This window comes from Chiloscyllium plagiosum, chromosome 43 (genome assembly GCF_004010195.1).
Source record: "Chiloscyllium plagiosum isolate BGI_BamShark_2017 chromosome 43, ASM401019v2, whole genome shotgun sequence".
Classification (NCBI taxonomy): domain Eukaryota; kingdom Metazoa; phylum Chordata; class Chondrichthyes; order Orectolobiformes; family Hemiscylliidae; genus Chiloscyllium; species Chiloscyllium plagiosum.
Window position 1 is genome coordinate 2,129,099 of NC_057752.1, and position 14,910 is coordinate 2,144,008.

General features: G+C 40.1%; 1 protein-coding gene across 1 annotated transcript in view; it reads left to right on the forward strand.

Annotated features, from left to right (window-relative positions):
* Positions 1-14,910, forward strand: part of LOC122543258 (sodium channel protein type 8 subunit alpha-like) — a 199,539-nt gene that overhangs the window by 51,263 nt on the left and 133,366 nt on the right. The window contains exons 3-4 of the mRNA XM_043681730.1: positions 2,149-2,238; positions 6,389-6,517. Of these exons, the coding sequence (XP_043537665.1) occupies positions 2,149-2,238; positions 6,389-6,517 (219 nt within the window). The remainder of the gene's footprint in view (positions 1-2,148; positions 2,239-6,388; positions 6,518-14,910) is intronic.

The window sequence follows — 14,910 nt, forward strand, 5'->3', positions numbered from 1 at the left end:
TCTATGCTCTGCTTCAGCAGCATATCTCAGCTCTGAATTCAGAAAAGCACCTCCGATTTGCAGTGGAGTGACATTTTCTATCTCTCGTTGCTAACCATCAAGTCACCTCTTGGGTAAGACAGATGATTAATAGTGTTGTGCTGTGGACTTGCTCACATAAGGAACTAGACTGTGACTACCCAAACACATTTCAAAGTTTAGAGCAGAATTTAGGTTGAATCACTTGTTCTGAAGAAATGAATCCAAATCCCCATTGTAAGGAAACTTGAGCATTTCTTCAAACATTTGCATCAAGAAGTTGCTTATCATAGAATCACAGCTGTCTGCAGCACAGAGAAAAGGCCCTGCAGCCCATCAAGCCTGCGCCAGTTGAAAACAAGCACGTGTAGCACAGCTCGTTGCAAAGTAAAGCTTATTCTACTCTGCACTGACAATATACATCAGCTTCATGCTGAACCCCTGGTGAGCGCAAGGTGTGACACATTTCCGTTGAATATGCCAAGCCATTCTTTCATGAGGCTGCCAATTTAGTGCAGGATTAGGAACAATTTAGCCCTTTCCACAAGATAGTGGCTGGAGTTGGTCCCAAACTCATTTCATGTAGGATCCTTGCAGCCAGCGACATGGGAGACTTTCACGTCATCAGGATGGGTTCTGGAGAAAGCACTTGCTTGCTTATGAGTGGTTAACCTACTAGCTTAGATTGTAGACTCTTGATACAAAACCATCCAGTGTATATATGCTGAGCAATGATCTGCATCTACATATCAACCACTGAAAGCTGGGTAACAGGAACTGAGGCAGTAATGGCACTTATAAAACAAAATTGTCATTTAGGATATAGCTGGACGTCTTGGTTTCAATAACACATGTAACTAAAGAGGTGACACAGTGTGGATTTGCACCTAGTGCTGATGAAGGGTTACATTAGATTGGATTTTCTTTTTCATTCAGAAGCTGATCGGCCTGCTATGAACTTCCAGCATTTTATGTTTTAATCTGTGCCTGGGTGTTCCTTTCATCATATGGTCAAACAGGCAGGAGTTGATTTGAATGGATAACAGGATTCGAGTTTCATCGAGAGCTATTATAAACCAGATAGTCACCTCTGTATTAGTCATCCGAATTCACATTCTTTGCCACTTGCAGTCCAGTCACATGTTCTGTTCTCTTCTATTAAGTTGCCATTACTCCTTTCACCAGCCCACACTGTTGCTGTGAAAGTTGTGATTACAGCACTCTGCTAACGATTGTCATTGCACTTTGCATTTTTATGTTGCCTCATCCATTTTGCAAAGTGATCTTATTTATTTCTGTCTGCTGTCCATTTCTAGCATGTCATACACATGGTGCATTCCTTGAGATTCACAGATAATGAAGGCAGAAATGGTGTGAGCAGTGGAGATCCTATAAGAAGGCTTGGAGGCCTTGAGTTTTCACCTGATGGCAAAAGGCAGGCGAGAGCAGTGTTTGGGATGGAGGGTCAGGTTTTCATTCTGGCAAATTCTTTGCAATTGAAAGGTGGCCTAAATAATTCCCTCACATCATTGGTCTGTTCTTAAATGTATAGGTTTCGCTTTTTGGGTACCATTTTTGGAGTTTTTCAAATTGCTCACTTAGAAACAGAACTCTAGTCCAGAAATTAGCCAATTACCCCATTGAAGTCAACATCAAACAATAATCTCCATCTTCTTTGGCAGTAGCTATGAAGCCACGATAATGCAAGCTTATCCCAGTTTGGCCAACCCATCAATCGCATTGAGTCCCGCTGACCCGAAGCTGCAAGTATTTTTATTCTGCTCATTAAATTATCTGCAGGTGTCCCGACACTAAGGACATAAGTTAAAAATTCTAATTTTCAATTCAGTTTCTGACGAGGTAATCCCAGCCTTAATCAGAAATATCAGGGGATGGCCTTCTGGACATCTTAAAGGATCTCTGTCATGTAAGTGAAGGCTACATTTCATACCATCTAGGTGGCAGTGTGGAGAGTATTAGGTAGCCCTATTCACGGCAATACAGAACTTAGGTAGAAACTGGAGAAAGTATGATACCATGGAAATGAAAACTCAGTGTGCTATGAAAAAATATTGTGCTAAAAACTGTGAAGCACTAAGAATAATTATGATTTCCTTAACTCCAATCTACAGTGTTCAGCATGATTATTATGGCCACTATTTTGACCAACTGTGTATTCATGACTTTTAGTAAACCCCCAGACTGGTCTAAGCAGGTGGAGTAAGTATTTCTTTTTATTCCTCTTTAGAGTGTTTACTTTTGATTAATTTAACTTATCAAATGTGTTGTGCATGACCAATATGTTGACATTGTGTTGAGATGATCCCGGGGAAAGCAACGGAACCTTCCGGTTTATTCCACGGGTGAGGAAATGTTGAAAGAAACAAAATTTGGCCAAGTGTGAAATAAGCTATGCCTCACTTGTGGAATAAAATGGACGCTCCACCACTTCTGCCTGGTGTTTCCAATTTATACAACAGATGTGAGAATAATATGTCCTTTTTTCAGAAAAATGTTTCTAATGGGGCCAGTTAGAAATACAATGCCTCAGTTTAATCAATGCTACCTGTATCATGGCAAACTGGGCTCACCTTGTTCTGGACATGATTTCTCTCCATCTTGAAAGTCTTAATTGGGGATTGAATCACTTCAAAATCAAATGCTGTTGCTTCCGTGACTGATTCAGAAAATGGGAGTGTATGGTGGACTTCAGGCAGAAATGATCACAATTCTCATTGCCCCCAAACTACTTTTGTCCCATCAGCTTAATTCATGGATCCATTTAAGCAACAGATCGACTGCAAATTAAATTGTGCAGGAGGGACAAGTATTTTAACTGGCATATGATAAATACTGCATCACACTGGAGTTCAAGTGGACTCTTGTTCACATTCCTTGTTGTAGAAAAATAATGCCTGCTTCCCTCAGTTTGAGTTCTGCAGTCTGACCATGCTGTTAACTACCATATGCATATAGTTTCTACTTAACAGTGACCTGGCATGGAGAACCAATATGACTAAAGTTTTACAAACCATTAAAAATACCTGGTAAAGAGTGAATTGAATAACTTAAAATAAGCCCTAAAATCCCATTCATCCTGAAAATGTGGACATTTGCTCTCATGTATTAGAGCAAATTATCACTGAGAATAGAATTCAAAGAACTAGACTGAAGCATGATTTATGAACTGGGTTTTCTAAGTTACTGTGTGTAACCGTTTCTTGACAGTGACATACTGGCAACGTGGAGTTGCAGTAACTTGTACAATGCAAAATTTCATGAATTAATTAGATAGAAATTTGAGATTTCTCAAGACCCGGACAGCTTTGTTGGCCATTATAGTAACAAGGGATTAATCTTTGAGGGCATGGACTATTGATTTTGAGGGAACCATTCTCATAGACAACAAATGAAACACATTATCATTGTGGGCGGCACGGTGGCACAGTGGTTAGCACTGCTGCCTCGCAGCGCCAGAGACCCGGGTTCAATTCCCGACTCAGGCGACTGACTGTGTGGAGTTTGCACGTTCTCCCAGTGTCTGCGTGGGTTTCCTCCGGGGGCTCCGGTTTCCTCCCACAGTCCAAAAGATGTGCAAGTCAGGTGAATTGGCCATGCTAAATTGCCCGTAGTGTTAGGTAAAGGGGTAAATGTAGGGGTATGGGTGGGTTACGCTTCGGCGGGTCGGTGTGGACTTGTTGGGCCGAAGGGCCTGTTTCCACACTGTAAGTAATCTAATCTAATCTAATCTAATCAATATTGTGTGACAAACCATGCTAATTACCATGCTTCTTTTCCTCCTAATGCTCAGGTTGTTTAAAACTCTTTGAGAAATATTTGGTATTTATCTTCAAAATACAGTGACCACTTCTCTGATGACTTGTTAGCAGAAAGTACCACCTGATGTGAACTGAACCATGCAGATAAGTTCAGTATCAGATTAGAAAATAGGAGCAGGAGTAGGCCATTCAGCCCGTCGACACTCTTCCACCATTCTATATGATGGCTGATCATCCAACTCAGCATCCTATTCCCACTTTCTTCGCATATTTTTGATCCCTTTAGCTCTAAGAATGATATCTAACACCTTGAAAACATTCAATATTTAGCTTCCACTGCTTTCTGTGACAGAGAATTCCGCAGGCTCCCCACTCTTTGGGTAAAGAAATTTCCTTTCATCTCAGTCCTAAATAGCATACCCCGTATCCTTAGAATGTGATCCCTGGTTCTGGACTCCCCAGTCACTGGGAACATCATTCCTGCATTAGCCTTGTCTAATCCCGTTAGAATTTTACAGGTTCCTATGAGATGCCCCCTCATTCTTCTAAACTCCAGTGAATATAGAGCTGATCGATCCAGTCTCCCTTCATACATTAGTCCTGCCATCCCAGGATTCAGTCTCGTAAATCTTCACTGCACTCCCTCCATCACCAGAGCATCCTTCCTCAAGTAAGGAGGCCAAAACTGTACAAGATACTCCAGGTGTGGTCTCACCCTATATAATTGAGGCAAGACATCCCTCCTCCTGTACTCCAATCCTCTCACTATGAAGGCCAACATACTATTTGCCTTCTTCATTGCCTGCTGCACCTTCATGCTTACTTTTAGTGCACCGCTCTTTCTCCCAATCAGATAATAATCTGCCTTTCAGTTTTTGCAAGCAAAATGGATACCTCACATTCATCGACATAATACTACATCTGGCATGCATTTGCCCACTTACTTAATTTGTTCAAATCACACTGAAGCATCTCTGCATCCTCCTTCGTTCTCTCTCCCACACAGCTTTGTGTCATCTCCAAATCTGGAGATATTACGTTTAGTTCCTACATCTAAATCATTAATGTAATTGTGAATAGTCGGGGTCCTAGCACTGATCCCTAAAGTATCCCACTAATCACTGACTGCCACTCAAAAAATGACCTGTTTGCTGTCAAAAAAATTCCAACAACATGATTTCCCTTTTGTAAATTAATGCTGACTCTGTCCGTTTCTGTCACTGTTTTCCAGGTGCACTGCTAATAAATCTCTTATGAAGGACTCTAGCATTTTCCCTTCTACCCTCAAGATCAATCCCTGCCTTGCACTGAGTTAGTTGAGCTTATCCAGACTGATATCCAGCACAATGGATGCCTTGACTTGTTAGGGCTTAAAAGATTGACCAACCTTCCCAGTCCAGAACACTGTTTGGTGATCTCTGCTGAAATATTTGTGCCTTTGTATGAATATGGTCACTTGTAATGCCACCTTATGGAAAAATAGTTTGAAGATGCATCTCATTGTGTTGTCCATGAAGGATAGCCATTTGCATTGGAGAGTGGTGAGAAAATACCCAGAACTGGTAGAGAGCAAGTAGAGTCAAAAAGTATGATGCTGGATGAAGAGATTATGCTCGAAACATCAATTCTCCTGCTCCTCGGATGCTGCCTGACCGGCTGTGCTTTTCCAGCACCACACGTTTTGACTCTGATCTCCAGCATCTGCAGTTCTCACTTTCTCTTAGAGAGCAAGTAGAGATGGATATCGAAATACTGTGTCTTAAACATTATAGGTTGCTGCAGTTCCTGCTAGAGCAGGATGGGGAGTGATTACTGTCAGCAGAGATCATGATGTCCAGCGACAGCATCAAGACTTTGACTTTGTTATAATTATCTATTCATTTGGAAATGGAATTAACTTTGACATTGTAGTCAGCGGACCTCTTCCTGCCCTTGGTCTGAGCTGTGGCTTGATTAAAATCTGCTGAAGGGCTCCAGATGTGAAGGACAGTGCTTTAGAAGATGCCCATTGCATATATTCATGCTTCATTTTATGTATTTTTCATTTTATTTTCAAATTGACTTCAAAATATTTCTTTAATAGAACCCAACCTAAAACAGTAAAAATCTGATTGATGACTTTTGTTGATGATATTTTCAGTATTTCTATTCGTAAAGAAATGTATGTTATGAAAGGCCATGTGGTCAGCCTCAAAGCTTAAATAAAAATACACATTTGGCAAGCCAGGCAGTTAACTATCTCCCTTCATGTAACTTATGCATTCTCCATGGCAATGTCTCTACCAATCAGACACCACTTGCCAACCAATCACACTCTTCTCTCGTTCAGTATCAATGTTGTTTTCCTTCTCCATTGGTATTTCTTGCAAATTGCCCTGATGAGTGCAAGAGTGCTTTAACAAAGCAAGTCTTTTTACAGCAATATTGAAAAACATTGTTCATTAATTGTTCTTTTGGTTAAAAAGAAAAGTGCTATCCACTTTTCTTTTCAATTTGCTGTTACTATCTGCAGCTGCTACCGCACTGGCCAGTCTGATCCATGATTTCACCTCCCTTTGTAATTAAACATGGTTTTGTTTCTTCATTCACAGGTACACATTTACTGGCATTTATACATTTGAGTCTCTTGTAAAAATGATTGCAAGAGGATTCTGCATAGATAGCTTTACATTTCTACGTGATCCATGGAACTGGTTGGATTTCAGTGTAATAATGATGGCGTAAGTAATTTTTCATCTCCTAGATTATACAATTTGTGATTCGGAGCATATTTATAATTTAATAACTATTACACATAACTAAAATTTGATGTTTGAACCTGCTGTCATTTTCATTTAACATTTGATGAAGATAATTTATTCAAATTTGTAATATATTGATTGCTTTCATAACATTACCAAACCTCCAACTGTTTAAGTCAACGTAAGTTGCAATGAAAAAATTTATTGTACCTCCAATTTAAGGATTGCAGCTGATGATGAGTTCACCGATACAAAGTTTGCCGAAATAGCAGTTCAAATGCCTACAAGGTTTCAGAGCAGATTTGTACTAGCACTGACGCTAGCTCTGTGTTATTTGGATCTAATTTTACCCAGCAGGATTTATATTACATTGAATGGGACTTGGAAGCCTAGAGGAGGTCATGAAGATCTAAAGGTTACAATATTTAATACACATAATGAAAGATGTTTAGCAACCTGCACCTGTGGTGATATTGAAATTAATACGGGTACTTGTCAATCCATGATCATTATGATCTTGCAGATCTCAACAAGAAACATGTAATATTATTTATTGGTATTTATCTGTTGATGTTCTGGTTCCATTTTTGTTGCATTCATCTGGCTCATCAAATTGATGCACCTGTATCACTGATTATTCAGATTGCTAAATACCTTTTAAAACAGAAAATGAATTGTTGACACGCCTTGTTCAAGCATCTGACATTGCATAGATAATTGTCTAAGCAGTGCTTAAAGGAAAAGAATGAACACAATTATTAACCCTTTGAGTGCTGATCTGGAATATTGCACCATGCAGCATCTTTAACATGTCCTTTCTCCACAAGGACACTGTCTCACAAAGAAAAGCTTGTTTAGAACATAGCCAGTATTTATCAGGGAGCAGGGAGCAGAATAATTGAGATTGTAACATCGTGTTTGAGGGAATGTCAGGTTGCTGCACCATCTTGCATTGCACAGGCCTTGCTTAGTTCAAGAACTATCCAGTTTCTGACTCCTGACTGATCTGTCAGTCTCTCGATAGCTGCTGTCAGAAAGGGCACTGTGCTGACAAACAGACAAATGTGTCACTGGAGAATCTTATCAGTGTGTGTGAACCCACAGTTAGCATATCACCATCTGACAGATATAGCAACTTGCAAATACAGATGAGGTGCAAAAGCAGCAGACTGAATGGAAAAAAGTTTGGCTGGATGTAGGTGGGTTGGTTTGATGTGCAAACATCAGCACTGCTTTTGGGAGTCACTCAATATTATTGGTCCAGAATATTTTGGAGCTTCTTTCAACTCCTTTCTGTGCTGAAAGAGAATATTAAAATAACATTGAAAAGGAACATATTCAACATAAAATGTGTCTTGATGTAGCATCTAACAGCAGACTGACGTATTATGTGACAGCAGAAAATTAGTGTGGAAGGAATAATTTGACATTGTAGCCCAGTTAATTGGTTAGGAGAGGTGGTTGGAGGACAGTTGAATGTAATGGGGCAGAGCCAAGTTTTTCTTCTGGAGCTTAGAGGGATACACCTGCTCCAATTGGCCCACAAAGAGACCAAAAAATAAATATAGTCTGGCTCCTGATCACAACTGTGGAAGCTGTTGTATATGGAATATTACATTGGCTCTACCCACTCTACTGATATCACAATGTCTGTAGGTTGAGACAAAGAATTCTATTTCAGCTTTTGGGAGGAACAGATGTATTTCTGCTAGCTCCCTAGATTCCAGGTAATTATACCTGACAAAATGTTGTTGTACCTATTGCTATCCTGCATAAGACCCTTTTGTTATCTGAGAACTCTGCCTCTTCTGTAGATATTCTATGTTGTTGGATCCTCTACCACTAATCAACTAGCTCAAGACAAAGCAAACAGAAAGGATTGCTGGCAGTGAATTACTTCAAAACCTTTTACCCAGAAGCACACACTAATAGAGGTGGCAAATACGACATAATGCATGAGTTGTCCTGTGGAAAAATACCACATCTGACCCCCATCATGATGCGAAGAAATTCTGAAAACCCAGAGAAAAGATTAAAAGTTCAAGCATGTGAAATTGTCACATTAAGAGCATTGTCACTCTAAGAGTCAGACAGCAACTAAAACACAGTTACCTGCATAGAAAGGCACTAACAACCAGGGAAGCAACAAAAAAGCCAAAACCCCACTCGAAAGGCAAAATTCCATTCAGAAGTTGGTAAGAAGTGCCTGAGCAAGAGTGTAGACTAGAAAAAGAAAGGAAATCCAACCTCATTACAAAATACAGAGGCCTTAGCAAAGGCTGCTCTGTAAGAAGCAAGGAAGGCTCTGAGAGGTAAAGTTAGAGATCCTTAAGGGAAAAGGGAACAACTTTATGAAAAATGGTGTACAGGCTGGAAAGGGAAGGCAAAGGAACGTAAAAGAGAGTTCTCACCACTCGCATCAAGCATTGATGCCATTGCCATTCAGCTTCCTGAGGCGCAGTTTCAAACCACAGTGAAAGGGCCAGAAATCAAATTTAGACCAGAGTTACAGTCAGGAATACTTCAGAATTGATTTAAGCTGAAATCAAGCAAATTGAAAGAAATCTGGTGAAAGAATCTAGCAGAAGAAGAAAGTCAGGAAAAATTAAAGATTTAACATGACTGGGACTAAGCAACAATTAAGCCGTGATTTTGGCAAGAAGATTTAAAAAGGCTGCAGCTGGAGAACTTTATTTAAAAATTTGCATAGAAAAAGATGCTCGGATTTAGATTATGAACAGCAGGAACATATCAATTTTCCCCAGGGATGAAGTGGGACGTTTAGCTGCAGAATGCAGGAAACTCCTAGAAGAAATGGGTAGGCACCATTTTGATTGATAAAAAGATGGCAAAACTCAGTCAGCACTAAAGATACAGTATCACCAATGAACAGATTTTAAAAAGCGTTAAAGCAAGTAAATTCTGACCAAATAACCAGTAATACAAGTTACAGCTTTATAAAAGAATTTAATATAGTATTACAGAAATACAGTGTTATAAAGACTGACAAATAAAGGAACTTTTGCAACATTTTTGTGGTATAGAGTCTAACAAGCTCTACAGTTCAATTTAAAACAGCATTGATGAATACAAACTTAGAGAGAACAGCAGATTTCAAGCAATTGAAATTATATAGATTTAAAATGCCTTTACAGTATTAAGGCTAATCAGCACATTGAGAAGAAATGGAACAATTATTGAATACTTTGGAGCAGATTCAAGGTCAGAGAAGGACCAAACCAAATATAAGATTGTACTTCATGGAGGTGACCATTCTTCAGACACAGCATTGCCTCAAAATCAAACACTCCATGCAGAAGAAACACACAGCTGCAAAGTTTCAGGAAGGGAGGAGGATACACATGCAAAGACCTTTAATGTAATAAAGCAATTGCTTGAGAAAATATACCTGAGGCATTTATAGGGGAAATTGGTAATCTCAATGATCCAGGTTGCATAAAACTTGTTAATATCAATGGATATTCAACTCAATTTAAATTTAATTCCAGTCCCGAGGTCATTATCCTGTCAGAGCAGTTATCATGGCTAAAAAAGAAAAAGCATCAACCTACAGCAACTTGGTGTGCCGCAACTTCAACTTCCTTAGCAGAGAAGAAATTTGATGAACTCCTGGAGAGGAGACGATCCAGAAACGAACTCTTGTTGACTAACTAGTCAAGCAGCAGCCAGTAGAAGATTTCTTTGGGCTTCCTCGACTCATGACAACATCCAAAAAGTAGAGAGAATCTCTTGAGATTACTTACGACAGCATGGAAGAAATGTTTCATATGGCCGAAAAGAAATGATGGCTAGCAAGCTAAGAGAGGAACAAATTTGACAAGAATTGAAGAGTGTTCAACACTCTCTGCTATCATGTGCCAGTGTTGTTTTGAAGGATGACCAGAACAGAAATCTGGCACATTGGCGGAAAGCACATACTTTAAGCAGTGAGAGCATTTCAAGATTTTGGACAATCTATGAGTGTATGACATAGGACTTGCTAGCCTAGTTTCCCTTTCGGAGGGTGCATCAGAAAGAATACACAAGGCATGTGGTGTTGGGGAGGGGTGGTGGGAGGACACTTGTGCATTGCCAGGTATGCAACCATTAAGTCGTGTGGTGGCCAGATATCTTAAAAGAGATTGACGACCTTGTCTCTTGTTGTGCAATCTGCAATTATAAAGGATTGGTAGTCTGGAAAACACTCCCATCATCATCAAGGGCAGAGCAGAAGCAAACACTCAGCAAAACATGTGCAAAGAAGCAAATACTGGCAATAAAAATGTGAAGCACTATCTGCTTGAGCCCATTCAGGAATTTTCACTGATCATCTTGAGAAACAGAACAGTCAATGCCAGTGACCAAGGAAGTGCTGGGTAAGCAGGAATCTTTCAGTAACATGACTGAGCATCTGAAAAGTTCTACTCTTGCCCCCCCAACCCCAGCCCCTTGTCAAGCAATCAGAATGGGCAACTGAAGGTCTCCCCCCTGATCTACAAATTGAGGCAGATAAGCTGCAGCCTACCCCATTGAAATCAGACTGGCATCCACAGATTTAAGACACCAGTGAAGAAGAGGAAACTGTCTCGTCTAAACATCCAGGATACTGCAAAAAAAGACCTGGCCTCTTTCAATTGTTAAGCTTTTGCCTGGTCTCGAAATCCAGGATACTACAAAGATTAAAGTATTTGGTTTCAATAGAGTAGCCAACTTCCATGACGGACATTCATGAGATTCAAGGAGCCCAAATGATGATACAGTGCAACTACATGAGTTAACAGGGAAGAGTTCCTCTGCTAAGAGAATTCTGGAGATTAAGGATACATCCTCTTGATAAGGTGATCAAAAATGACATCTGTGGAGAACAACATCCTCCCAAGGGTATCAAAGAGATTAACGATCCACAGATCAGGACCAGGGTCAACAGACTTACCATTCAAGCAGCAGACTTACCATTCTCTCAAGGCTGAAGAGATGGCATTTGGACAAAAATGTGCCACATTCCGATCGAATGCATTTTTGAAGCCAGAGGCTTTTGGGGAAGGTGAGACAGTGGTAAATGCAGTGGAGTTGTATACATGATTAGTATTATGGGTTAACAATGAGGAACAACAGCTTGAGGAGAGATGTTGTATACAGGTAATAGTTCTGAGGGGTTAATGTTCATATATACTGGTTTCGCTCGTTCTACTGTTAATACACACAGTCTGTGCATGGAGATGAAGTGTTCTACTTTAGTTTTTGAAGGGATTGGATATATTTGTACCAGCTCCATGAGGTCTAAGTACTTATGTCTGAACAAATATAGTTGTACTTACTGCTATTATGCAATAAACCTCCTTGTTACCTAAGAAAATACCTGTTCGGTAGATACTGCATGGTGATGTACCCTCCACTACTAATAACTAGATAGGCCCAAGACAAAGGAGGATTAGGCCAATTAATTATTTCAAACAGCCATTGAATGGCTATCTGGGAAAACATCACAGAAGCCATGAAGACTTCATTGTGGAAGCCTCAGCTTAAAATTGCAGACAGACTCTGGTGTAGCACTGATTCTACCCAGTTGCAAATCTATCACACATCGTGATATTTGGTGGATTAGGAATGCTTGTTGAAACTTGGAAGATAGCATCTACAATACAACAAGCAGCAACTTTACTCCATTGACTTTCCAATGACATGCTGCCACATTCCTGAGGAGTTGTCCACTGAGCAAATGAGGAATGATTTAAAGATACCTTTGAAAAGCTGTTTGACGTAAGAATAAGGCAGTCATGTTTTCACAACTTCAACTTGTACACTGCCTGAGAGGTTGGCCAAGATTAGGGTTCAAGAACTCCTGAATGCTCAGGAAATGTAGGTGTGTTGGCCTCAGACTGAGAGAAAAAAATGGCCAAGATAGAGCTACCTGGGGAGTGATCTCTGGTAGTGGTGTTGTTTTCCTATGAACAACAAAGATGCGGGGAAGCAAAGAACAAAAGGCAAGCTAAAAAGACTGGGTAGTTCCAGAAAAATCAGACAATGCATCCTTGCTTTCACTATGGAAAGCTATGTTGGATTGCAATTGGACTCCACAGCCATGTTGGAACATAACAGATAACTCTACGCTCGGAAGAAACAACAATCTTTGATAAGGAAGAGAAACAGATCCTGTGTAAGAATGCACTTGTGTTCTTATGAATGTTTTTATGATTTAATTGCAAGAATAGAGGAAATCTCCTCCTTTGTAATAGAAAGAGGTGGATATACATTTCTGTTCAGTTAATCATATGGGAATTTGGAGAATGAATTGTTGCATGCAGTGACCGTCCCAGACTAAATACATGGGAGTGCTGCCCACACAGCTGATTTGTAACAGTAGCTTTCAAGAGACAGTTTTATTTCTTGCAGGACATGATGAGCTACATCATAACTATTTTCTACACCCCACCTCTGAGACTAAGAGCAGGGCAAAGTGTGAAATAAGCTTGACTTGTGTTTCTTATTGACACCGGAAGAGGTGTTCTGTTGTAATGCACTGCAGAAATTCACCAAAGCTCCTCAGACAGCACCTCTCAAACCCACAACACTTCTATCTAGATGGGCAAAGACAGCAGATACATGAGAACACCACCATCTGCAAGTTCCCCTCCAAGCCGCTCACTATCCTGACTTGGAAATATATCACCGTTCCTTCAGTGTCGCTAGGTTATAATCCTGGAATTCCCTCCCTGAGGGCATTGTGTGTCTACCTAGAGCACATGGACTGCAGCGATTCAAGAAGGTAGGTCACCATTCCATTTTCAAGGGCAAATCGAAACCCAATTAATGCTGGCCCAGCCTGTGATGCTCACATCCCATGCGTGAATAAAGAAAAGCTCAGCTAGTGAATTGCATTGTCACATGATTTGAATGATGAAATATGAGCTGCGATTTCTTAGGATTGCGAAAGGGAAACTGCTTAAATGAAAGGAGAGACAACATAGGCCTTTAAAATAATGAAACCCATTCAAAGTGTCTAATGAGCATTGAACCAGAGAGGAATAATGCTTTGGAGTCCTGAAGCCACGGACATAAATTAAGGGTCAAGATAATAGTTGCATTTTCTTGCTCAGTGGCAGCAGTGGAATATACCTCCTTCATCGAGCTTGCTTATATGTGACAAACACTTTCACCAGCCTCTCCCACAACTGTGACATATGGTGCAGTTTTGCCAGCATCCTGGTTGAGCGATCTGTATGAAAATGCTTTCTTGTTCTCAGCAGCTGCTGATCCAACTTGGGAATCAGAACCTTTGCTGTTCCAGATCGATAGTCAGTGTAGCGGTAATGTGCGATCCGTTTGCTCAAGCTGCAACAGGAACAGCAGGTACAGAAAGTTGACAATGTTTTAGAACAATACAAAGTCTAAGTCTTTAATCCCGTTCAAAGAATTGAAGATTGATAACAGACAATGTTTTGAAGCTGAGAGCCTTGACAGGAGCTGCTTGACATTGATTCAACACTTTTGGCCAAATAGTACATGAGGTTTGGCTGTAAAAAGAAAACATTTGCGAGCATCAACGAAGAATGTCAAGATATCGGAGTATTGTGTACTGTTTTGGTCACTTAAGGAAGGATGTAAATGTATTTGAGGCTGTTTAGAGAAGGTTCACTCAATTGGTTCCAGAGATAAGAAGTTTGTCTTATGAAGAGAGATTGAACAGTTTAGACCTATACGCACTAGAATTTAGAAGGAAGAGAGGAAATCTAATGGAGGTATGTAAGATGTTAAAGGGGATTGACAAAGTCGATGTACAGAGGATGTTTCTTCATGTGGGGCAATATTGAACGAGAGGTAATAGTTTTAGAATAAGAGGTAGCAGATTTAAAACAGAGATGAGGAGAAATTACTTTTCTCAAAGGGTCTTGAATTTTTGGAATTCACTGCCCTAGAGTGTGGTGGATGCTGGGACAGGGAGGTAAATTTTAAGGAGGAGATAGACAGATTTTTAATTAGTAATGGGTTAAAGAGTTATGGCAAACAGGCAGGAAAGTGGAGTTGAGGCCGAGATACGATCAGCCATGATTGTATTAAACGGAAGAGCAGGCTGAAGGGGCTGAATGGCCTCCTGCTTCTCCTACTTGAGTTTTTATGTCAAAGACATTGTCAAGAAGTTCTCCCTGGAACATCTCAATGATGAACAAAGAAATTATAATGTGTGGACAGGGATCCTTGATGATAGTAATTTTGCTAAATCGTTGAGGAAGCCCAGAACCGTTGAGACGTTGAATGATCATTCCAGAATCTGACGCTAACTTTTGAAGAAATAAAGGGTCAGTGTGACCTTTTATTGCTCAAGTTGCTATTTCTCAACAATGTTTGGGAGTTTCTTGAAGAGCTATAGAGTA